At 51.1% G+C, this 26,731-nt stretch overlaps 1 protein-coding gene across 19 annotated transcripts in view; it reads right to left on the bottom strand.

The window, feature by feature from the left end:
- The window catches only part of Ctif (cap binding complex dependent translation initiation factor), a 271,222-nt gene that overhangs the window by 170,376 nt on the left and 74,115 nt on the right, over nt 1–26,731 (bottom strand). For 16 of the 19 annotated variants that reach the window (NM_001108891.2, XM_087593243.1, XM_087593235.1 and 13 more), the window contains 4 exon segments: nt 8,209–8,284; nt 13,680–13,784; nt 14,250–14,323; nt 26,639–26,710. In NM_001108891.2, the coding sequence (NP_001102361.2) occupies nt 8,209–8,284; nt 13,680–13,784; nt 14,250–14,323; nt 26,639–26,710 (327 nt within the window). 19 annotated transcript variants of the gene reach the window in all.

Below are 26,731 nucleotides of genomic sequence, written 5' to 3' on the forward strand. Positions count from 1 at the left end.
AATTCACAGAGACCGTGACAGAATACATAAGATGTGCACAGGTTCAAACTAGACGAAACCCCCAGCCAATGACCTGCCGGGAGAGGGCAAATCCCTTTTCTCCAACTGAGTCTCACCAGGCAGGCTTGCAAGCCCACAGCATCTGGCCAACACAAAGCAGACGACATGTTTTTTTGTTTTTGTTTTTTTTGTTTTTGTTTTTTTTTTTTGTGAACTATTGTTTTCTTTTGTCTGGAGGAAGAGCAAGAGAAGGAATACGAAGTTGGGTAAAGAGAGGAAAGACATAGGAGGAGTTGGAAGAGGAGAAAGAATATGATCAAAATATATTGAATGAAAAAAATTAAAGCCAATTTAAAAAAAAAAAAACTCCAAAGAGGCTGGTATCTTCACGAAAGCATTTGGTGCGTGTGAGCAAGTGTTAGTCGTTGTAGAGAACACCATGCACCATCTACTGTCCCAGTTCCTGCATTTGAACCCAGTCCATCAAAGGTACCCAGCCATGGAGTGAAAGAAGTCAGACGGCTCCTCCCACAGGACTGAGAGGTGAGTAGAGTGGCAAAGCCTTAAGGGCTGGGGGCAGGGCTGGGGTGCATGGATCTTGGTGTTCATGTGACTTTTGTGCCTGGGCATTTTGGGATGTTTTACTAATCCTACGCCTATGAGTTCACAGATCCCGGAAGTTTCCAGAAGTTGTTGGCAAGAGAGACAATACAGCCCCAGGGAATGACAGCCACTCTTTCCCATCTGCAGGGCTGAAGAGCTGGCCATAGCCACTCCAGCCTCAATGCCTATCAGATGTAGGGCAGAGGGCCCCACTGTCCTGTTATCACACGGTCACAGTGCCATCTGCTGGAGGACAGAGGCAGCTCCTTCCTGCTCCAACACCATTTTTTTTTAACTTTGCCAAGTGTTAAATGAATCAGGGCACTTCATTTTAGGTGATTTTCATTTTGAAATTACCTTTGACCCCCATGTTCCCAGGGGATGTGGTGAGTGTAGAACTCTCACCCAGTCATCATCTGATGCACAGTGGGGGAAGAATCTAAGGGCTTAACCCTAATCACTGTTCTCTTCTGTGCCTTCTGCCCTCTCTTGTCCTCTTGTGCTAGAAAAAGAATGCTTGAGACACATTCTCCTGAGGTCAAAATGCTATTTACTGTCCCTTGGGCCTTTTGGGGTCCACCACAGGGAGTGTCTTGGGCACATTCATGAGGCAAGACATTCCATTAGACTTAGTTCCTCAGGCCATTCAGTAAGAGCCTGGCCCGGTTTCCCTAATCCAGATCAGTCACTGAGGTCAGAGCCAACTAATAATTATTGACAGGCATAGAATTTAGTTTACAAATGTCCTAGCAGAGATGCAAAACGGAGAAGGTATACGGTCACTCCTACTGCCAAACAAGACGCAGATGGCACACCATTTGCCTGATGAAGAATCCAAGGAAAAGGATCAAAACATGTCCCTAGCTGGGCACAGTGGCCCATGACAGTAAATCCCAGCTCCCTGGAGGCAGGAGGTGAGCTGGTGTAAGTTTGACGTCAGCTTGGTCTACACAGTGAGATTTGTCTCCGAAACAGAACGAAATAAAATAAAACACCAAAGCACCCAAATAACAACAAGAAAAAAAACTAAACCAAACCACCAAAACAAACCCTACTCCTAAAAACAAAAATAAAAACCTCAAAACCAACCTCCCTCACAAAAAACCCCAATAACAACACCAACAAAAACACCATCAATAACAACACGCACGCACGCACGCACACACGCACGCACGCATGCACGCACGCAGCACGCGCGCACACACGCGCACACACACATGCACGCGCACACTCGTGCATATGCACATGCACGCGCGTGTGTGCACACACAATGTTTGTATAGGAATAACTTAGGCAAGACATCAGATGCATCAACTAACACTGCCTTTCTAAAGAGTTTTACAGAAGACACAAAAGGCATCAGAGACACAGACATGGAGCCAAGAGGTATTCCCTTAGGATTTCAAGCCTCCTCTCTGTGTCCCGGGAATATGAAGGAGACCCTTGGGTGGCCTAGAGATCAGGAAGACAGCATGTCGGCTTTGGATCGCTCTGTGATAGTTGCTAAGCGGGTCGAGGTGGCGTGGGATGGGGCAGTGACTCATAGCAACAAAGGGAAATGGCTCCCAAAGCCACTACTCCTGGGGTGATAACACCCAGGCCGGGTCTTCCTTTAGTGATGGGACAGAGATAAGGCCAGGAGTGTGCAAGGGGAGCAGGCCTTCTTCCTTACACTCGAATTTGAACTTGGATGGCTTAGAACATGGATCCTGGAACTCCATCTTCCGAGGAGAGAGGCTGATGCTTTCCAGCTCCCCGATCAACTCGCATCAATGTTGTGCCTGTTCACTTAGGCACCCTAGGAAGGCAGTCCTCTTGCCCGTGTAACTGTCTTCTTGGGGGTAGCAGCCACATGCTCTAAGGGTTTCTGGTGATCTTAGCATAGCAGAGGATATGTGGTCCTGAGTAATGTGTCTTTTTACTTCTTTTCTCTTCTCAGAGATCTGAGAAGGGCCGTTTTGGGACAATCTGCTCACCTGGCATCGACATGGAGGAAAGACTGTAGAGACACCTTTGATTACTGGGGACCATGGCTTCTCACTCAGCTAGACAAGGAGTTGGCATGGTGATGCATTGACAACCTCTAGGGGCAGCATGGTGCATCCACACCTTCTAGGCGCACATGCAGTCATCCATGATGGTAACTGAACAAGGGCTGCTCTGACAATGGCAGGCAGACCATGCCCATTCATCACATGTAGTCCATAATGCAGTGCCACGGTAGCACATCAAAGTCCCCCAGGACCCCAACACATGCTCTGCCATGTGGGTCCCAGGCTTTGTCCTAAGGTTTCACCACCCAGAATGACTGAACCCTGAGTACAGGCTGCCTTCTGATGCCTGACTTAACCGGAGAGCAACAGCAGGCTCGAACCACACAGAGCAGTAAGTGCTAGTGGGTGCTCTAAAGCCTGCCTTGGGCTTTCACACAGCCTAGTCTCCTGCTCTTCCCCACCCTGCTCTTGCCACAGGGAGACGGGCCTTGGTGGCGCTTACATCACCAGCTGAGGTGAATGAGTAGGTGAAATGCTTGCCTCACAAACAGGAGGACCTGAGTTTGACCCTCAGAAGTGACATTAAATGCATGTGCTTGCAACCCCCGCTTTGAGGAGATAGACACAGGGGGATTCCCAGGACTTACTGGCCAGTGTAGATGGCAAGCCCCAGGCCTGGGAGAGGCCCTGTCTCAGGATGGTAGAAGGAATGCCTGGGGAATGACACCTGAGGTGGTCATCTGGCCTCCACAGAACATATATACATACATATATAAAAGCGGGGAGGGGACAAAGCCAAACATCACCTACATTGGCCCTTACTAAATGCTATTTGTGGTGGAGAGTCATTCTTAATAGCTGGGGCTCCTAGAGATGCAGGTGTGATCTCTGGTCATGGACACCTGCTTACCCTTACTATGGGTAGCTCTGAGGGCCTAGGCCCACAGGCCCTAGTACCACAGCAATGGGAATGCCTATGGTTTGCACTAAAAGGGATTGCCCCTAGGATCCACTGCTCACTGTGAAAATACACCCAGGTAGGATTGCCAAGGGGAAGGTCCTGTGCTTTGGCTCAAGGGGCTGGACTGGGAACCACTGTCACATCTGATCTCCAACTGAGGACACCCCCCCACCCCCCAGTGCTCCCAGGAGAACTACCACAGTCATTAAGTCTGGAGCCACTAGGGTTCTCTGCTGAGCTAGAGCCCCAAGGCTTTGGAAATCTCAGCAGCTTGGGGAGGAAGGTGGCGCCCATAGGGAGAGGACACAGACTTTCACCCTAAGGAACTGTGACCTGGGCCAGATGCCAGCGTCTGCTCGGCATTTGCAGCTCTAATGACAGGGTGTTCGGTCTGTGACTCCTGTCACTTCCTCGAAGGGACCGTGCCCTTCCCAAGGAACAAATGCCAGTCTCTCCAAAAGGTCAGGGTAAAGTACCTACCTGAGATGGTTAGTGAGTGAGGGGAGGAGAGAGGATGATGGGTGGAGGTGTCTGCTGCACATGGAGCCTCTGCCTGCACCCTTCCCCACCATGGCTTTACAGCTGAATGTAGTCGTGTGACTAACTCTGTCCAAGCTATTCTTCTGGGACCAAACATTTAACACCCAGGGGATGAACCCTTATGAACTCTTACTCTATCTTTGCCAGGGCTACCTAGATACCTTGGGGTGGCAAGACTACACACAGAGTCCGACTGGACCCCCGAATGCCCAAGGAGGCAACTCAGGGATATTTAGATCCATCAACACATTAGTGTCTGTGTGAACAGCTGCCGAGATTTGAGGGTTTAATACTGTGTTGTGGCCTATAAGGTCCTAACACGAGAGATGATGGAAAGACCTTAAAATCACACCCCAAAGAGTACCAGCAGAAGTGGGAGGGATGCTCTTAGCTGGGGGCAGTGTGGAGGTGTGGGGGTAAAGGGAACATGCTCAATGACTGGACAGATAAAACCGCCATGATTTGTGACCCCCAGATAGCCAAGGTCGTGCTTCCAGAAAGTCGTTCTCCAACAGCTTCCTCTCACAGACCGGGCTTGTTGTATGAAGGTGCACGAGGCTCGAGCGTGTATAATGAGGGATGTGTAGCTACGGCCCTCCCCCGTCCTCCTCTAGGGAGGGAGTCTGACTTGTGAATGAGAAGGAACACTGGGACAGGTGCTATCCTGCTGGGGTGAGAGGAGGCCTGGGGGGGGTGGCTGGGAGGAAAGATGGACTTGTCCTGTGTCTCTGAGAGGGTTTCACAGGGAAGGTGACCTCGGCAAGACAAGGGCTATAAGGTAGAGCAAGCCAGGCAGAGGGAAAGCAAAAAGAAATGAAGGATCAAGGCAGATGGGAACAGGGCCCAGCTGCACTGCAGGTAGGGTAGACTGAGCCCAGGACAGAGGCTGGGGAGGTCAGCTGGGTCAAGAAATTGGGCAGTAGCTTGGGCGTGTATGGGAAGAGAAGCTGTTAGGGGACAAAGCTAGAGGGACTTCAGCGTCTATCTTCTCTTAAGGAAATGAGTTCAGGCTAATCCCCTTTATCTACATCTTGGCTCTGCATTTCAAGTGGAGTTCACTTAGCTCTACGTATGCCAAGGGATTCCAAGGGAAGCACACAGTGCCTTCTGGGTAAATTTGGAAGTGACAGTGTTTGACAGTCATTATGCACCCACTCCAGTCAGCTGGCTCTCAGTGACTGAGGCTGGGAGCCCCAGACATCCTGCACTGTACTATGTGACTCCATGCTGTGAAGCCCTGCCCATGCCAATGCCATGGCCTGGGTAGGTGGCACTCAGGAGCCGCAGCCGACAACTTATGCAGGCACCTTTAGCTGTGTGGTGCTTTGAGGGATGTTGTGGACTCTCAGGACAGCCATCCCCTGAAGAGCTGCAGCTCTGGGACCTGGAATGCTTGTCTAGAGAGCTGTGTCAACCATTAGCCTAGGGAGACCTATAGGAAATGCAGATCCTACACGCAATGGCTAAGGCACAGTGGTCGGAATCAGCTGGACCTCGGGTTTCTGACTGCACTGTATATAGGAATTTCCTGTAGTGTTTTTAAAGCATGGATTTCTCTGTATGATTTCCCATGATGCAGCGGGGTCAGTCTGTGTAGCCAGCACATAGCAAATGGGAGAGCAGTGTTTTCCTGTCCTTCTCAGATGAGGTTGCGAAGGGGCAACACTTCTGTTCTCTCAATAAAACATTCCCTTTCTTACATGCTTTTTCCATTGTTTTGTAAGAATTTACTTATTTGTGTGTGTGTGTGTGTGTGTGCGCGCGTGCATATGTGTGTATGTATGTGTGCATGTATTCATGTACATGATGTTGGGTGGGGCTGCTCAGGCAACAGTACGTGTGTGCAGGTAAAAGGACAACCTTGGGGTGCTTCTCTCGTTTCACCTTTGTGTGGGTTCCAGGGATTGAACTCAGGTCACCCAGCTTGCGAGGCAAGCTTGTTCTCCCACCGAGCCACTCCACTAGCTCATCCCTTACTTGCTTTGGCTCTGATGTATTGGGAACTACGACCTAGAGGCCGTGCACGGTGGCACACACCTGTAATCTAGCCCCCAGGAGGATCGCTGTGAATTTAAAGCCAACCTGGGCTACGCAGAAAAGACTCTACCAAAACAAACCAACTAACAAAAGTGGGGAAGGACACCAAGCATTGACTGGAAGTTACATCTCATGCTAAAATACATGGGAGGTGGAAGGCAAGAGAGACAGATGGGTGGTAACTTCTAAGAAAAGAAAAACACACCAGAGGGGATTAACAGGCTTAGACATTACAAGAAAAGATGACTGAGCTGGAGGACATTGCACCAGAAGTTACCCCAAATAAAGAAAGAGGGGAAAAGACTTAAAAAAAAAACCAAGCAGATTTTTGGCAAGCCCTGGGGAATGAGAAGTGGGGCCTGCAGAGATTTGAAAGCACAGACTGGGGACCAGAAGGTTACACATTGAAAAGTTTCCAAGTGTGCAGGCTGGGAAGGAGGCTAGTTATCAAGCGCTGGTGTGAGAGTCAGAGGGCCAGAGTTCAAATTCAGGTATTTAACTCCGGTTAAAGCTGGGCAGGGTGCTGTGTGGTCCCAACTAGGGGGAGGTAGAAATGGGAGGACCCCTGGGGCTTGCTGACTGGCCAGTTTAGTTGAATTGTCAAGCTCCAGGCTGGTTAGGTGTTTTTGTTTTGTTTTTTTCAACTTGACAAAAGCCAGATAATTTGAGGGAGGAGCCTCAATGAAGGAATTTCCTCCATCAGAGTGACCTGTGGGCAAGTCAAAAAGAGCACTTTCTTGACTGCTGATTGATTGGGAAGGCCCAGCCCACTGTGGGCGGTGCCATTCCTGCAAGAGGCTGAGCAAGCTGCACTCTTCCATGGGCTTTTGCTTCAGTTCAAGCTTTCTGTTTCCTGCTCCAACTTCCTTCACAATAGAACCATAAACGGAAATAAACTCTTTCCTTCCCATGTTGCTTTTGTGGTCATGATGTTTATCACAGCAATAGAAAGTCAACTAGGATGGTTAGTCTCAAAGAATAAAGGAGATAGCAACTGAGGGAATCCCCCTTTGTCATCTCTGTGTATATATACACATAGGGACTCACACACACACATCACATACACACACATCACACACATCACACACATCACACACATCATATACACACACATCACACACACACATCACACACACACATCACACACACATCACATCACACACATCACACACACACATCACACAAACACATCACACACAAACATCACACACATTTCAAAATATGACAAACACACAAAGTCCAGATTTAAGAAACTCAGTAACCCAGAGAAAGATGGGGGAAAGAGACCCTATCAGCTCACCCTCACTCAAGAGCTGGGGCCATACTGTGGACTCCCCGGCATCTCTCGGTGACAGGCTAGAGGCAGGGCAGAGAGGAGAGAGGACCGAAAAAAAAAACAAAAACAAAAACAAAAAACAAAAAACAAACAAACACCCCAAAACAGGGTAAGATGGGAAAGTGTGGTGAATGAAGGTGAAACAGCGGAAGCAATTGGGGAGCGAGATGAGTCACACTTTCCAGTCCCTTTCCTGGGAACAATGGCTCTACATGCTGTCTCTGGAATAGCTAGGTCCCTACCGTCTCCTCTGAAGCCTCCAGTTATTGTCACCTCTAGACCTGGGTTCCCTCAGCTCTGCTGAGCGCGTCCTCCTTGTCTCAGAGCTTGTACCCATTCTGGGAGAGGAAGGTAATCAAGGGCAAAGTCAGCAACCACAGCAGGTGCCGGAGCTCGAAAGACAAGGTCAGTTTTCAAAAGCCACATTAGACGGACATTCCGTGGATCTTACACCCGCCCGTGGTGCGAGCGTGCTGGAGAATGCTCACCTGCTGTGGTGTCAGGTCAAGGAGAAAAACTCCCAAGCTAGAGTAGTGGCCAGGCCAAGTCCCTGTCACTCAAGAGTCAGGGTGTCCTTATGGTATCACCAAGGTGCCACAACCACTGTCAGTGGGACAGCGGGTCCCTGGCGGGTCCCATTCTACCCACTTTCTCCTACCGCCCATGCTGTAGTACATCAATGGCTGGAGCAAGGGACCAGAGCAGGAGTGCCCAAGCAGAGAAGACTGAGGACCTACCTGCCAGGTCGGGAGGACCTTCTCGATGTCGTTCAGGCTGATACCATTTCCATCTTCCATCTTCCCCTTGCCACACCTAGACCACAAAAGACAGAACGGTGTTGGAAGTGGCTCGCCAAGCTCTTGCCCCTGCCTGGCTGCGGGTCAGGAGAGGCGTGGCCTGCTCTCCCCCACTCACGCAAGGAAAGGGCCCCAGAAGTGGATTCCTGTAGCCCCCCTGCAACACACATCTGAAGGGAGGTGAGCGATGAATTCATTGACACCCCCTTCTAGGCACAGCCGCTAAGCTCCCAGCTAATGACTACCCTGCCCCCACAATCCCTAAAAATGCTGGTTCATTTGGCCCCATTGCACCAAAGGGGGGAAAAAATCAGCAAACAGAGAGACCAAACAACCATCTGAACGTCACACAGGCAGGCGGGAGATGGCAGAAAACCAGTGTAGCCTCCCTCTCCTTCCTTGTCATCAGGCCGGTAACACCAGTCACTCAGCTACACTGTGTGTTCTGTATTGGGGTCTCTGTGGGTGTGTGTGCCTGCAGACTGGGGGATGCTGGCCCAGCTCACTGCCCAGAGCTCTCACTTTTTTGCACATTTAAAGGTGCAGCTACTAGCACCGGACAGCCAGAGTTTGAACTCCAGACGCATCCCTTCCTGAGGGACTTTGCAAATCACTTTCTTATGCCTCCGTTTCTTCATTGCGAAGTTGGGAGTAATCAGAGGGTCTGAAATCATAACCTGGTCTGAGGATTAAAATGATGAGAACACAGGACACAAGGTAAGTATATCCCTTCTGCTGCAGTCACTTCTACTGTTGTCACGCTGATGCAAGGGCAGAGGAGCAAGGAAAACAAACCAGATGTGGTTCCAGACAGACACCTTAGAGCTCTTGGTAAAAGTGAATTGGACACTCACTTCCTGGTGCTGTGAGCCTGACCTCCACTAGAGGGCAGCAGAAGACAAGAATCCCAAAAGTCTGGGGGGCATGTGTGTGTGTGTGTGTGTGTGTGTGTGTGAGAGAGAGAGAGAGAGAGAGAGAGAGTCAGAGACAGAGACAGAGAGAGACAGAGAGAGAAGAGACAGAGAGACAGAGAGACAGAGAGACCGGGCTGTGTGTGTGTGTGTGTGTGTGTGTGTGTGTGTGTGTGTGTGTGTGTGTGTGTGTATGTATGTGTCCTGGAACTCAGACAGGAAAACAACCTGGCAGGTCAAACTAGCAAAGTCTTAGGTGGAAGAAAAAAGGACCTGAACTTGGCCCTCATTACACCATTCTTTTCTTTATCACGCATGGCTACACAGGGCTAGGGGCCTAGCCTGGCACCTAGGTTCATCAAGCAGGGAACTGGTGGGAGATAGCCCAACGGAACTGTGGCCAGTACCCCATCCAGGGCACGAGGTGGTGCTGCAGGAACCCAGAGGGGTGGGGTGTAGAGGTGATGGGCAGAGGGCAGGAAGGAGGACAGCCAGAGAGAGTGGTGAAGAAAGTCACAGGTCACTGAGTGGGAGGCACAGTAGAGCCAGGAGTTCAAACCAGTTACACTGCAAGCTGGGCTTCGGGCTTTGTATTGCTGGGGAACAAAGTATTCGTTGAAGAAAAGGGCGTGCAGAAGAGGACACGGGATGGTCCAGGTCAGAGGGGTGGAGATGGAGCAGGCGGGGCATGAGGAAGGTGTGGCAGGTGTGAGTCGAGAAAAGAAAGGTCAGGCCTGCTACCACACCCATTGTGAAGTGCTGGGCCTCGGTGAGGAGGCAGAGGAAAGGCCAGTGGGACTAAGCAGCCATCTTTGGGCTAATCATTCTGCCTGACAGTGACAGGCTGGCCTGCGAAAGCACCAGCTGTGTGCCACTGGCCTGGGAAAGCACCTACTGTGTACCACTGGCTGGGAAAGCACCAACTGTGTACCACTGGCTGGGAAAGCACCAACTGTGTGCCACTGACTGGTGAAAGCACCAACTGTGTGCCACTGGCCTGGGAAAGCACCAACTGTGTGCCACTGGCTGGTGAAAGCACCAACTGTGTGCCACTGGCTGGTGAAAGCACCAACTGTGTGCCACTGGCTGGTGAAAGCACCAACTGTGTGCCACTGGCTGGGAAAGCACCAACTGTGTGCCACTGGCCTGGGAAAGCACTGACTGTGTGCCACTGGCTGGGAAAGCACCAACTGTGTGCCACTGGCTGGGAAAGCACTGACTGTGTGCCACTGGCTGGGAAAGCACCAACTGTGTGCCACTGGCTGGGAAAGCACTGACTGTGTGCCACTGGCTGGTGAAAGCACCAACTGTGTGCCACTGGCTGGGAAAGCACCGACTGTGTGCCACTGGCTGGTGAAAGCACCAGCTGTGTGCCACTGGCCTGGGAAAGCACCTACTGTGTGCCACTGGCTGGGAAAGCACTGACTGTGTGCCACTGGCCTGGGAAAGCACTGACTGTGTGCCACTGGCTGGTGAAACACCGACTATGTGCCACTGACCTGGGAAAGCACCAACTGTGTGTCACTGGCCGGGAAAGCACCAACTGTGTACCACTGGCTGGGAAAGCACCAACTGTGTGCCACTGGCCGGGAAAGCACTGTGCTGTGCGCAGGCCATAGATGTCGAGAAGAAGGCACTGGGGAACTGGCCCCACTGGAATGGTTGCCGCCAGTCTTTAAGGTCTCATGTGCATAAAACATGCCTGGGAACTGAACTTGCCAGGTGGAACTCGATGGCAGACTCCTGAGCAAGTACGGGCCTGGCCTTTGCCCTTTCACCCAAGCAGTGTGAGGTCAGCAGTGGGCAGTGTACAGGGGGTCAGCTCTGAGCCCTAGGCTGCCTGGCCAGGGTGAAACCTCCTACTAAGCTGCAGGTGTGGTAGGCAGGTGGTGGCTGCAGACCAGCTGAGTCACTGCTGCCAGTGGGGTTGCCAAGGCAACGGCTCGCTCCAGTTCTGTCCCTCTACGGGAACACAGGCTGTGGGAAGCCTTGGCAACCTGCTTCTGAGGGAGGTTGCAGTGGCTGGACACGTGGAGCCCATCCTTCACACGGCAAGGCTAAGGGGGACCGAGTTCCTGTCCTAGCCACAAGGTGGCCACGGGGCCCTGCCCGTAAATCCTGAGTAGTGTGATTAAGTCCAGGGCCAGGGTGTCTGCCCCTAAAAGTTGAGCCAGCTTCTGCTGGTGGGCAAGCCTAGACAAAGAAGCAGGACCTGCAGCTGGAGAACAGGGGTGACCTGGCTTTAGACAGGACAGGGTGTTGGGCCCAGAACAGTCTTTCCTGTGCAGCCATTAATCAGTACCTCCCACAGCCTGCTCCCGAGGAGGCTGCTCATCTCTGTGTGTGAAGCTGACACATCTTGTGATGGTTCCTATATGCTCTGCCCAGGGAGTGGCACCATTAGAGGGTTTGTCCCTGTTGGAGTAGGTGTGTCACTGTGGGTGCGCGCTACGAAACTCCCATCCTAAATGCCTAGAAGCCAGTGTTTTGCTAGCAGCCTTCAGATGAAGATGTAGAACCCTCAGCTCCTCCTGCACTATGCCTGCCTGGATGCTGCCATGTTCCTGCCTTGATGATACTGGATTGAACCTCTGAACCTGTGAGCCAGCTCCAGTTAAATGTTGTCCTTTACAAGATTTGTCTTGGTCATAGTGTCTGTTCACAGCAGTAAAACCCTAACCAAGACACACCCATTCGCCACTCACAGACTGAAGTATCACGGTCACCTACATTTCCCAGGTCTTAGCTTCCCCACTGGTGTCACCAGACATGCTCCCATGGGACACACCCAGGAGGGACAGGAGCTGCCCAGGAAACATCTCCACAGTGCTCCTTAGAGTTTTTACCCTCCAGAGCCCCTCATTCTCACCCCATTCTGTGGGTATTTTATTGAACCCTTTCTGAACCCCATTACTCTGGCCCGTAAAACGTGGTGAGACCAGCACTACTCCCAGGTTCCTGCTTGGTACCCCGTATGCCACCGAGAGGTATGGCCTCTACGGATGGGAAGGAGCAGGGCAGCTGCCAGAGGACACACGACATACAGTAAGACACACAAAACACACTGTGTCCGTTGTGTTTTGGGTTAGAGTAACAGAGAGACAGGAGCAGGCAGCAAGAACAGGAGGAAAAGCAAATAAAATTGTAATGGTAAAACTGCATCCCAAAGTAGGGAAAAAACCAGAAGTCTTTTATACTGCTAGTGTGGTGTACGAAATTCAGCTTTGGGAACATGTTATAGTTCCTGAAAAAGTCTTCCAGATTTCCTGCATGGCTGAAAAATCCCTCAGGAGGGACCTAAACAGGTCCAGCTCACGATGGAATGTCCCAAGCAGTAGTTTGTCTGAAAGCCTATAGGAAAGGAGCGAATCTTCACCCGTGGATGAAAGAATGAGCAATGGTGGAGTAGCTGGCAACATGGAGTATCACTCAGCTACTCCACAGAGTGTTACTCAGCCACAAAAAGGAATGGTCCATGCATGCCGAGAGAAAAGACGACAGACAGAAAGGACACGAATGATTCTGATTCTATAATACCCAGGAAAAATAAATTCACAGAGACATAAAGCAGACTGGTGGGTATCAGGGGGTTGGGGAGGGGCTGGACATGAGGTTATGACTGGAAGTGACTCTACGGGGTTGGGGCAAGAAGACAGAGGCAATGATTTCAGAACATGGCAAACACGCTCAATGATGTCAAACTGGTTTAAAGTGGTTGATTTTATATCACATAAATTTTACCTCTGTAAAAATTACTTTAAAAAAAGACCGAGAAGCAGCACTATTTGTCTCAGTCTGTGTCCGGCTGGTACCACATACGTGTCCTGAGGGTAGCTCGGACCCTGAGGTCACCTTCCAAAAGCAGGTAATACTGGTGCCTGGAGCCAACAAGGGTGAGACAGGGTAGTGAAGCCTGCACTGGGACCGGTCCCCAAACCGGGGCCCCTGCATCGGCAGTTCAACATCTCCCTGGGAGCTTGTGTGAAGTGAAATCAAGTTCACACACACACAAAAACACAACCCACCTCAGAGTGTCTTAGGGAAGTCTGCACGTTTGAATCGAGCTTCCATTCATAGCTATCCTTGGCTGCATGCAACTGCAAGCTGCCCAGCCAAGCACAGGCTGGGCATGGCTTCCAGGGAAGGAACCTCACACCTTACGGAACCTGAGACTGGGTTCTACGGATGGGAAGGATGGGGTGGGTCCTTTTCTGGTGGTGTTCAAGGAAACCTTTCAGATGCTCCAGTGGGTGACCCACGAGAGCAGCTACTTGACAGAAGACACTCTTGTGTCTGCTCAGGGGCAGGCACATGGGTTGGTGGGGAGGGTGGAGGAATTCTCTAGAAAAGTTACCTGCAGTCCTGAGCTGAGCAGGGAAGACACCTAGGTCATGGAGTCACTCCATTTCCCCTGTGCCGTAGAACAAAGCCCTGCTTTCCCCCTTATTCCGCTCCATGTAGGAGCGCCTCTCTCCGTGCCCCCCACCCCAGAGTCCTTACCCTTCTCTGTCGATGTGTGGCAGGGACTGCTTGGGTGTGTGGCGGACCTTCCGATGAAACTGGGTGAAGTCCAGCTTTTCAGGTTGCAGGTCCCAGGTGGCACCACTAGAGGGCGAGGGAGAGCAACAAATATAAGACGTGGGACAAGAAACCTTCATACAGGATAGGCAGGAGTCTCAGTGGGCGGGGAGGGTAGGGGCGGGGTGGGGAGGGCACCCACACCCGAGGTCTGCCCAGATCCCACTTGGGATGGGACTCAAGGTATTGGGCCTTCACCTTTCTTCAACTCTGCTGTGGGGAAATAGATGCTTCCCAAACACGAATGTGGGCTGGATGCCATGCTTGCCCCTTCTTCACTCCAGCCCCTCCTCTGCTCTCTCCCTCCCCTTCAGTCTTCCTGTCTTCCTTTGCCCTTTGCCCTTTGGCTCTCTCTTTTCTGGAGCCTCTGCTAGTGGCCCTCCTTCCCCTATAGCCTCATCTCCCTGTTTCCACACTGGATCTGCCCTATAAGTCCTGATGTGGCAGGGGACCTCATCAGCTCTGGACATCAGACAAAAAGGAGGAAGTTACCTGAAGGAATCAAAGGTGTTGGCGGCCCAGATATCTGTGCCCAGCACGTCCAGGGAGTTGTCTTTGCTGCCATTCTGAAAGAGGCAAGGAGAGGGGTTGGCATTACTCCTGGGACCAGGATACTGAAAACAACTGGGTAGAGGTTGACAGTGGGACCAAGCCTGAGGGGGCCCCTCTCGGACACCTAGGGCTGGCTACCCTGTATGGGTGGAGGCTGGAGTGAGCCACCCACGGGAACATTGCAGCAGGAGCAGCAGGACACTGTTGGAGACTGCAGGGATCCTCCCGCGCACAGGCCCTCACTGAGACGGTGTTTGCAGAGGTGTGTAGCCAGGACATGCCCACCTCTCTGCTGCTGAAGCCTGTGGTTCATTCTCAATGCCTCAGTACCCAGCAGACACTCTGCACGACTGTCCAGCACTCAGCACCACTGCCACAAAGGTGACAGTGGTTCCTCCCTGGCTGGTGGCTCCAGTAAGCCAGGCATCTGAAGCATCCACGCAGGAGTGGACTTTTTAATGCCTTGCCTCTTGAGAAGCCCCACAGACCAAGGCTGCGTTTCCCGCTTCCACCCACTGTGGCCCGTGTCCTTGGAGGCTTCCTACATGGCTCACCCCATAGACGGGAAAAGCTTTACTTGGTGACGTTTCTATAACGTAGTCACTGCCCTCTGGGGTGCTGATCACCCCAGCAAACCCTCCAATCCCCAACTTCATTCTGATGGCCCCCATCAGTGTCCCACGCCTAACATCCAGCATTGCGCAAGTCACACAGGAGCCATCCCTAGGTGTAAACTCGTGCTTACAGCAGAAATGAGTACAGACAACCCTAGACACGGCCACACGAGGATACAGCAGCCTGGCCGCAGTAGTGCTGGGCTGGGAACCACCCACATGCCTGCCAACAGCTGACCACACAGAAGAGCTGCTGTGTTCACAGATTCGACTATGCCACTCATCGAGAATAAACAAACACAAGCGGCCCACAACTGGACAGACAAACCCCACAGACAGTGTGGAGAGGAAATACAAAGCAGTTATAAGACGTTAACTTACACAAAGTTTCAGGACAGAAAAAACTAAGCTGTGGTTACAGAAGTCAAATGGGAGGGGACATTAAAGAAAATGACCCAGTGTTCTATTTGGCCCAGGAGAATTGGACCCGTAGGATACCTTGCTTTTTCTTAGGTGGACTCATGCTTAGATATCTGGTGCTGTCCCAGGTCCTCTGGTAGGACCCAATCTATTTATTATCTATGCAGGTTGGTCCATCTCAGGACCCACCATTACTCAGGGCCCCCAACTTTTGTGGGAAGGGGCAGGCTCCATATGTACTTGGGCAGCTGCTGACCCAACATAGAGGAGGGACCACAGCCCTGCCCGCAGAGCTGGTGTGGGAGGACCTGTTCTCAGTTACGGCATGAACCCATGCTGCAAACACAGCCAGCATGACCGGGGCTCTGATTTTGGCATCGCAGCACTAGAGTAAAGGCACTGCCACAGCGCTGTGGGAAATGCCTTGTATGAGGCAAAACAAGGGCTATAATGTTGCTAGGTAACAGAAAGTTTTTTTCACTACACTCTTATGAGCCCAGTGTGGTGCATGTAGTATGCCGCCAACTGACACTTCACACTATGTGGTTCATTATTGTATATGTACACTATCACACATATTGTACATATATATACCACATACATACATACCATATTAGATCATACATGTATATACACCATACATATACACACCACATGCATCATACACACACACACACACACACACACACACACACACACACACACACTACCCACACAGGCTATACATATATAAACCACACATACCAAACACATACGTACTACAGATATATCATATGTATTATACTGGATAGCTTTATGTTAACTTGACGACCATCTAAAAGTCACCATAGAGGAGGGAACCTCAGTGGGAAAGAATGCTTCCATAAGATCCAGCTGCAGGCAAGCCTGTAGGGTATTTTCTTAGTGATTGATGGGGGAGGGCCCGCCTATTGTGGGTGGGGCCATCCCTGAGCTGGGTGTCCTGGTTCTATGAGAAAGCAGGCCGAGCAAGTCCTGGGGAGCAATCCAGTGAGCAGCACCCCTTCATGGTCTCTGCATGAGCTCCTGCCTCCAGGATCCTGTCCTGTTTGAGTTCCTGTCTTGATTTCCTTCAATGATGAACAGTGATGTGGAAATGTAAGCCTCCCCTCCCCAAGTTGCTTTTGGTTATTAAGTTTCATAGTAACCCTAACTAAGATATATATACACAACGATATATTAATATATCAATATAAACACATACACCACACATACCATATATACATACTATGCATGCATACATACCATACATGTACATGCCATATACACATACATACACACACCACATAGACTATACATATACATGCCATATACTCCATACATATATACCCCACATACCATAATATAGATACCACATATACCATACATATGCATATCACATACTATATATACTTATACACACTACACGCAATATACATGCCACAAACCATACATGTATTTATCACATACAATACATACTATGCATATACACACTATACATATACACATACCATATATATATACTACCTATACCACATATATGCACACTGTAGACCATACATATTGTATAACATACCATACATATACATACTGCACACAACGTACATATGCATAACACATGTCATACATATACACACCACACATACACACATCACACATCAGATGAATACCCAGCATATATTGTATGTATACACACTACACACACCATCCCTAGATACACGGACACACGCGTCATCTGTTCACTCCTCTTACTGCTCACAGGCACTAAAGAAGTGCAAAGTGGTGAGGGCTGCAGACAGACCCCGCTGGCTACCAAACTTCTAAAACATCATACCAGGAGCCAGCTGCCGTCCCCATGCTACCCCATGATGTGCATAGAGAAGTGACTGTCACATGGGGACAGAGAGGAAGGAGCCCAGGGTTAGGCTCATCCCAGCACATCCCAATCTCACAATCCTCCTGTTTTGGGAGTCTTGGTTTCCCCAGTGCCACATGGGTAACAGGAAGGGACATTGTGTGGCTTAGACATCATTCCTGTTTGTGGCAGCTCAGAGGTCACTCTGGGCTGAAGAATGCATGGGACTGGCTTCCTCTCTGCCATAGAGTTCCCTTCCTGGACTCAGAAACACGGGGGAGCGCTTCCCCCACACAATCCAGCACAAGTAGGAGTCCAGTTCCACATTTTCAGTGACACTGCAGTGCCCCCGAGTAGCTGTGGCTCCAGACCTTTAGACACTGCACGGAACTGCAGTGCATGCCTCCATGTGGAAGCTGACCCCTTCCTCTGTGCTCCCAGCACAGCTCCCTGGGTGCTCCAGAAAGACTAATCTTTCAGATGCCAGAATAGCTCTGGAGGGTTGTGTTGGGAGTTCAAATGTAGTCCATCTGGAGCCATCCAGAACACACCTTTAGAAACTTGTCCTTATTCCTTTGGGGTCTGAAGGAACCGTAGAGGTGGGATAGTCATAAAGGCTCCTTATCAAATATTTGGGACAGGCTGAGTTAGCAAATTATGGGAACGTCAGCATACAGCAGCTTATTAGGAGTTAGGGCATGGAAGGGTGTGTGCAGGAGAGGACGGGAGTGAGGACCCTGAACAATGGATGGCCACAAGGCCAGCTCTCTTTGAATACCCAGCATGTGGCAAGTCGTGTTTGTGTGCATTGGGCATGGGAGGTGGTGAAAATTCCAGGCTGTGCATTAGGAGATTGGGCAGAACCTGGCTGAACAGAGCTCAGGATGCCAGGAGGATTCTCCTATAATCAGGAACATTGAAGGTAATGCTCTAACTAGAGAATCGGGGGTGTGCCTGGCTGTCTGGGGGTATGCTGGGTTCACCCAGCATATCTTTTGCATGCACAATGGGAGAAGCTCTCAGACCAGCCCTGGCCCTGGATGCCCATGGGTGATGTGCTGTCAGGTAGCCAGAAGCTTGGCTAAGCAGACCCTGGTTCCAGGTACTACAGAGAAGCACATGGCACAGGCTGGTGACTCAGCAGCTCGCAGGCTTTTGGTCTCAGCCCATTCTGCTCTTGATGCAAAACGCGGCCACACTGGATTCTCTTCACTTCTCAGGCCAAGTCCCCAGGAATTAACCTGAGAGCCCTGACCCCTGACTCCTTTACAGCCCACATAATTGTATTAACAGAGATTTAGGTCCTGGGTGGACTCAGGGGCCTGAAGGTGTAGTCCATGCCTTATGGGGGCTGGGGGCGGTGGTGGGGTCAGAGGAATGGGAAGAAGAGTTTATGGTAGCCCATCACCAAGAGCCTTGAGTTGAGAAGTCTGGCTACCCAAACAGTTTAGGGGACACAGGGCCAGGGACACCTTCAGCTGGCAGTATGGTTTGGGGTGATAGAAGAAACAGAATCTAAGCCTGAGCCTGCTCCATGGGGCCTCAGCCAAGTCACTGTGGCCCTTTCCCCATGTCACTATGGCATGTAGACTAGACGGGCAATTCCTGATCGGGGAAGAGGGCAGGCCGTGGGACACAGGGGAGATGCTGGTTTATGCCAGGTTTCACAGGCACATGGGATGCTCAGGAAGCAAGAGCCTGAAGTTACCTCCTAGGCCAAATGTAGAACTCTGCAGTTGACAAACGCTTGCTGCTAAAGGCTTGAGGGAGACTTGGATGTGTTCCATCACAGACAGTGAAGGGGACACTTGTGGAGGGAGGTGAGGGGACCAGGTCCAAAGATAGTCACTATACATCCATTGCACTCCCCCTGGAGCTCATGTGCACACAGAAACATACATATGCACACATGCACAGGCACACGAGCACACACATGCGCGTACACACACACACACACACACACACACACACACACACCAAGGACAGCACCCAAATGCCAGTGCGAAAGAACTAGGCATGTTCAATACCTTGCAACAGAGGTGTCTTTGAGACTGGAGAAAGGCAGAACAAAGATGGCCAAAGCAGAGAACAGAGCTGCGGTGAGGAAAAGGAGCGTCTAGTCCTTTCACTGGGAGCTCCTGGTCTGTCTGCCCATCTCTCTGTGCCCCTTTTCCATTCAAAAGGGCAGGGAGAGGGGGAGTCAGGCTGGAACCCATGGCCAGGGTATTCCTCCTAGGCCAGCCCTCCCACCTACTATCTGAACACAACTGAGGCTTTAAGTGGGTTGTGCCAGCTGAGTCTGCCCCAGACTGAGCCACATCCCAAGCCACTCCTGGCTCCACTGAAACGGTAGGGCCCCACTATTGTCTCTGGTTCTCATCGCACCAGACTCAAACCACGGAGGCTGAGCAGGAAACGGAGATCATACAGCCGGGGTCTACTTAAAGCAGGTGGGCAGAGGACTGGTGGGGATGGAGTGGGTGCCCAACCTCTTCTTCCTGACTTTGAGAATTTCCACTTGCCTTGGCCACTCTGAGAGGCGCGCAATAATACCTCAGTGTGGGTTTACCTTGCCTTTTCCTAACGGCTAGCAATGCTGACATTGCCACAGAAGATTCTGAAGAAGCAGGGCTCTACACTTTAAAAAGCTAAGCTGTGTTTAAACAGCTGCTTGACCTTGTAAGAAATATATATTGGCATGGGCTTGTAAGAAATAATACAGACTCCAGCTCCCCTCCAACGGGGAAATGCATGTAAGTATAGCTCGGGGTCACCTTCAAGATGCTGACACTGATACATCCAGGAAACGTCACTACAGAGCCCCCTCTGTGCGCCCCTTCCTGGCCACACCAGTTTCTCTCGTGCCTCTACTCCCTCTCCAACACCTAGCAACAACCACCTGCTCCTCACGTCTATAACGTTACAGAAATGGATCGTGGAGTGTGCACTGTAGGGTACTAGGTTTTTCCCAAACAGCACGATCTGGAGAATCATCCAGGGCGCTGTCATAGCCACGGGCCACTTCCCACTAGTGAGCACCAGGGAGCTGACTACTCACCCACTGAAGAGCTGTTGGGCTGTGTCTTAGTTAGGGTTACTTTTGCTGTGAACATCATGACCAAAAGCAAGTTGGGAGAGGAAAGGGTTTATTCAGGTCACACAACCACAACAATTCACCGTCTAAGGAAGTCAGGGCAGGAACTCAAGCTGGGCAGGACCCTGAGGCAGCAACTGAAGGAGAGGTCACGGAGGAGCCCTGCTTACTGGCCTCCTCAGCCTGTTTTCTTATAGAACCCAGGACCAACAGCCCAGAGATGGAACTACCAATGAGGTGGACCCTTGTTCACCAATCACTCATTAAGAAAACGCCTTACAGCCAGATCTTAAGGACGCATCTTCTCAACCGAGGCTCCCTCCTTCCAGATGACTCTAGCGTGTGTCAAGTTGACCTAAGACCAGGCGGCACAGAATGCTCTCAGTTTCCCCCCATCAGGAAAAGCTCCCTCGAACTTGAGGGCAGGTTTCTGTGTGAATAAAAGCCTTCATTTTCCTGGGGCAAACACCGGAGAGAATGCGGGCTGGATCCCATGGTTCTCAAAGGTTTTGTTTCTTTCTTTTAATGAAAACCGACAAACGTGTGGCCTGGCTGTGTCTTACGTCCCCAGCTGCACATTCTCACCAGCAGTTAGAGCATGGTGACGTCTCACGGGCTGGTTTGCATTTCTCTGAGGGCTAGTGGTGGGGAGGATCTTCTGTGCGCTCAGTTCCTGTCTGCAGTTCCTCAGTGGAGATGTCTCTTCATACATTTCAAGCCTTTCTCATGGGATAACTACTGAGTTGTGAGAATTCCTTCTACACCCTACAAGCCCTTTGTCAGATGTGGGCTGTGTACACTCTCTCTCTGCCTATAGCTCACCTCTTCACCCTCTTTGTGTGGTCTTTTCCAGGGCATGGGTGTAATTTTGATGAAGGTCGACTTAGCATAGCAGGGGTGGCACTAATCACCAATCTTTGTCACTGTTCTGAATCTCCTGATCCTTGCTATGACAAATGGCTTCCGATGGGAGCTAGGATGCTTTCGTGTTATGAGACTGAACTCTACTTCAATGTGGTGTTGGCTAGCTTGCTGAGAGACATCAGCTCTACCAGGGAGAGGGGCCGATGGGTGGGAAACCAAGCATTTAAGCAAAAGAATGGAAAGAGAGCTTTGTGTTCAAGGCTACACACAGCTCATAGACAAACGGATGGTGCCCTTGGCCTGCAGCAGGAGCCACCAAAGCAAGATCCTCTGAGCTCTTTTCTCCATGAGTGGATGGGTAAAAACGGTAGCTATGAAGCTAGATAGCTAGGCATAGTAGCACACATGTCTGTAATCTGGGCACTGAGAAAGCTGAGGCAGGAAGATCGCGAGTTTTAGACCAGCCTGTTTATATAGTGACATCCTAACTCAGAATAAGGCAGTGGCACCATCCAGCTGGGTCCCGGTGGGCTGTCCCACTTACTTACTGATGCTAAGATTGGGGATTGCTCACGACGCACCGTCAACTTGGCTGTGCTGACTGACGCAGGCACTGACTTCAGCCGTGCAGAACAACAGAGGAAAACATAAGATGTACAAGTACACGTACACGGACAACAGTCCCACATCTCAGCCTAGCAGATACCTCTGCGTTCATCATGTCCAGCCCCTCCGGCTGGCACTATCCAGCTCGAGCCATCATTGCTAGCTGTGCTTGCTCCCACGACCCCAGCACTCCAACACAATGTCCAACTTCGTTTTTCGTTCATCTTCCCTTTGCCTTTTCCCCTTTCCACCAACTTGTCCCCAAAGGAAGGGATCAGTTCTCATGTCCTTCCGGGAGACTGACAGGGACATTCTTTAGAATGACTGCAGTTCCTGGGTCACGTCCGTTGGGGGTACTTCAGGTACACATCTGGAGTCCACTTTGGATTAATGAGTCTTCACAGGCAGTCAAGGACACAGAAGGCTCTGCAGCTGTACGTTGGCTAAGCACATGGATTTGCTCAGTAAGTGCCAACTCCACAGAGAGCAAGACACATACATGGAGAGGAATTCCCCCTCATACGTAGACACCTTTAAGCCCCAGATGCTTTTACTAAGGTATCAAGCGCACCAACTGCTCCTTAACTGTCAACAAACCACATCCTGCCACTGCTGGATGTCAGCCAGATGAGAAGGTTGTGTCTGTCCTTTGTCAGGGCCGGGGGAGGGGGGGGACTGGAGTGTTTGATGCCCTCCTAGCTGCCATCTGCCGTCCTCTGAGTCTGTCGGGGTTGCACCAGCTTGCAGGTTGGCACAGAAACCCAGACCTACGCCAATGTCTTATTGGCAGAGGAGGTGAACAGAATAGTGTTACTCCAGGGTCACCTGAGGGCAAGGCTCTTAGCCTCTCCTATTGGGATGTCCCACACCACACCCGTCATTCCAGAGAAGGTGGGATTATGGGCCATCAGCCACAGCCTGACATCACTTCTCACACTCCCCCAGATTTCCCAGGGCTCCAGGAGCTGTCAACCATCTGATAAGAAGGTGTGCCGATCAGGTTCCCAGTAACGATTCCGTTGTCGTGAGAGCCAACTGTCAGGGGCCACTAAGTCCTCAGGAAGTCCTTCTCGAGGTCTAATCAGAAGCTCTGCTGCTTTTTATGCTCTTGTTCCCTTCCCTTGGCACTCAAGGCAGATGGAACAGACCCCTCCAGGTTGCATACGGACAAGGTCCCTGAATGCACCACCATTGGCTTCTCTTTTCAGGAACTGTCCTCTCAGCTGACACCATGTGTTTCCCCCACTGCAGTGACAGCCAGGACACTGAATGACTAGTGGTAGTGGTCCCTTGGAAAGAGGAGGCAGGGTGGCAAACTGCAAGATACAGTTGAATCCCCGTTTCTGGCAGCTGGCTGGCTGGCTCTTTTTTATCATTGTTGTTACTGACCCGGATTCCCTTCTTCCCACTTCATGGGATGCAGGCTACCCTGATTTGCCCGAAAACATCTAGGGAGGGCGAGGTGCTGCTTGAGATTAGTTGAGATCCCCAAAGAACAAGAGTGTCGCAGACGAAGGGAAATAACCACCTCACTGTATGGCTGATCCCCATGGGTACCACCCACCTCTAGGATTCTGGTTCAGGGTCAGGCAATGCTGTGCTTGCCTAAGGCAAGCCCACCCTACCTTCTCCTTCCTCACCCGATGACCTCTGTATCCTTGGTACCAGTGGCCCAGGTGTGGCGGTCAGAGAAGCAGCTCGTACTGCTACTACAGTTAGCAGTAACTGTAAACTGGGTGTTTAGAGTAACCCTGTTACCCTAACTCCAGAAAGCCGGGACTCTGAGTTCTAAGGAAAGGCATCTGTGGGTACGCCTGCATGCTAAGCCTCGGCCAGTTCGGGGCAGGGTCAGCACTGCTACTGAGCCCAGTGAATGGAAGACCCCATGGCAGGAACTTGGGGTATGGGGTTCAGTGGTGCACCTTTGCTTAGGGACACATGGCTGAGGGGGCAGGTGGGGTACAAGAACAGCTTAACCGTGGCATGAATTAGTGTGGGGATGTTTGTCAACATAGCCCAGTACAGTCAGGAAGAATGGGGGTGTGCTAATAATGCAGGAAGGATACCCATGCCTGGCTGGTACATGCCTCTCCAAAGCCCCAAGACAAGGCAGGGCAGCCATAGGCCAGCTACCTGGGGCTTTCTTGTGATGGGCTCTAACCCCTCCCGAGAGGTCTTCTTTTGCGGTTTGGTCTGTTGCTGTGTATTATAGCGCTAAAGTCTGCACCAGAAGGACTACCTCACCGCTGGGGAGGTAGCCAGGCCAACAGTTAAAAAAGTAGCTTAGGGGTTAACCCCCCCCCCCCAAGTAACTGTCAAGGCCAAATAGAATAACAATAGTCGAAGACTCATTTATCTGTGAGCCAGTTGGTCGGGGATTAGTTTAAATTGGTTGTCCTATAGTCTCCTCAGGATGGTGGCTCCAAGGGGAGAGACAAGATTCTAAGGAAGAAACCCAAGGTGGCACTCCTGCTTCTGGGGGATGGCAGGGGACAGCATGGGTCATGGAAGAAAAGCCACACCCAAGAATAGCAGGCCAAGCGGAGAGGAGGCTGGAGCTAGCCTGACCTTGCTCAACAGCTGGACTGCTCGAAACACTTAGCCGGGCTAGGGAAAGGAAGGAAGTGACTTCCTCCATCCTGTGTCTCTGCCCTGTGTCACCCGTCCCCCAAGTCTACATCATGCCTTCCACCACTGGTGCAAGGTGCTACCAGGCACTCTTGCCTCCCCATGCGGGACCGTCCTCCACCTCTAGAGTGACAGGATGAGAGGGCAAAGGCAGAGAGAGAAGCCTCAGGAAAGGTGGTAAACGTAAGAGGATGAAGGGCCCTACCCTGGAAAATTCCAGAACCAGACACCTACTGACCAAGAAACATGCACGTCTTATTGCTTAGATCCCTACCCCTCCTTGGAGCCACATCTAAGCCTATCTCTGCTGGAAGAGTCTGGGATGGCAACAGAAACTGGAGAAACAGAGCTTAGCTTAAGGTGAATGCCTCAGCCGGCAGACAGATTCCCTTGGAAGCTCACGAGCTGCAACAGGGAGGTAGAGGTGCCCTGTAGATACTGGGTAGACAAGGGACTTGGGTACAAGGTGCACAGTCTAGCTCGGACAAGGCCTCCCTCCTCTGTGTGCTCAGTGTACCCCTCTGCAAATGGGCAGAAGTGCCAAGAAGACCCCCAGGGGTCATTCAGAGTCCTCTGGTTTCTATCCGAGGAGGAAGAATTTGGCCACTAAGTTTGCAGCAAAACAGAAACCAGGATCTAGGCCCCCGCCTCCACTCTGCCACAGAGCTATATCTCCACAGTTAAGGAAAGGTCATAATCAAATCAAACACTCTGTACAATCAACGTAAAACTTTTAAAAAGAAGCTATTGATTAGTTTCAGGCCAATTTCGTACCAGCTAGAGTCATTTGGGAGGAGGGACTCTTAATTGAGAATACGCCTTTCCTAAGATTGGCCTACAGGCAAGTTTGTTGAGCATTTTCATGATTAACGATTGATTAGGGGTAGGGCAGCCTACTGTGGGTAGTGCCCATCCTGGTCATGTAACCCTCCCTGAGTTGTATAAGAAAGAAGGCTGAGCAAGCCAATGGGTAGTGTCCCTCTACTGTTTCTGCTTTGGTTCCTGCCTCCAGGTTCCTGCCCTGTTTGAGTTCCTGCCCAGACTTTCCTCAGTGATGGTCTGTATATGCAAATGTGAGATGGAAAATAACTCTTCCTGCCCAGCCATGCTTTTAGGCATGGCGGTTATCACAACAACAGCAACCCCAACTGAGACTGAAAGAGTTATACCCACGCTATGAGAGTGAACCATCAAGATAGCTGTCTCCCCCTACAGCTTGGGAGAGACAGGGTGTAGCAAAGCCACGCACCCTAGGAATGATCCAGGGCCAAGGACACTAAGCATCTTTCTTTGGAACAGAATAGAGATGGGGTGTGTTGCTTTGTTTTTTATCCCCACAGGGCTGGGGTGGAAGCTAGAGACCTGCCCATGCTAAGCAGAGGCTCGACCCCTGAGCTGTATCCCCAGCAATGGGTTACTTCTAACTAGCACAAGGAACTGAGGTGGGACAGCCCGTAGGCTAGGCAACGTGTCCTTGAAACGGCTATAGGATAAGGAGCTGTGGAGTCCGAGGTGGGAAAAGGCTGAGTCTGGGGTGGGGCTTGGTTGGGGCCCCTTCAGTTCTTAACCTCATGACTTTCCACAGGCAGGGACAAGGTATCATCGAGGCCAGCTGGGAAGGCAGGACACCCAGGTGATCAGGACAGCTCTCCGGGAGCAACTTACTCCATTCCCTCCTGGCCACACAGCCCCACAGGACCTCTGGGCACATGACAAATGCTTACAGTATCAGAATGTCTTGGGCAGGAGAGAACCTCATGTCTCAGGGCAGCTGTGGACTAGAGACTCCAGACCTCTAAGATCTCCATATGCTGTACTGGCCCAGCCCTTTCACAGAAAAAGGATCTTCAAAGTACACTGTCAGGTTCAAAATCCCAAGAAACCCCCAGTGCTTATGGGTCCACCAATGCCAGCACCTTGACTCCGGTTTGCTCACCTGACGCCACACAATATTCCAAAAGGACAAGTCACCACGTAAGGCGATCTCACCATCCTCCTCTCAGTGGACATATCTAGGTTTTGCCAAATGTACACCATTACATAAAAGGCCACTGCCAATCAGTCTTCAGAACCCATGTGTTGTGGTGGGGGAACTCCAAGGTGGCAAAGGAATTAAGGGAGGCTTCCTAGAAGCCTGCACCTTCTGGTATGCATCTTTCTGCTTGCTCCTAATCCCCAAGAATCAGCTCAGGGTCCCAGAAAAGCAAGACCTGTGACAGCTTGCAGATGGAGTACAGAGCTGGTTCCTTACCTGCTGTGGTGGAGCTCGCCCTCTGGAGAAGGAACAGCTACCATCTAGCTGCTCTCTGCAGTCAGCAGTCCACTGCAGGCAGAAAGGAGGGGT

This window comes from Rattus norvegicus, chromosome 18 (genome assembly GCF_021556685.1).
Source record: "Rattus norvegicus strain SHRSP/BbbUtx chromosome 18, alternate assembly SHRSP_T2T, whole genome shotgun sequence".
NCBI classification, from domain to species: Eukaryota; Metazoa; Chordata; class Mammalia; order Rodentia; family Muridae; genus Rattus; species Rattus norvegicus.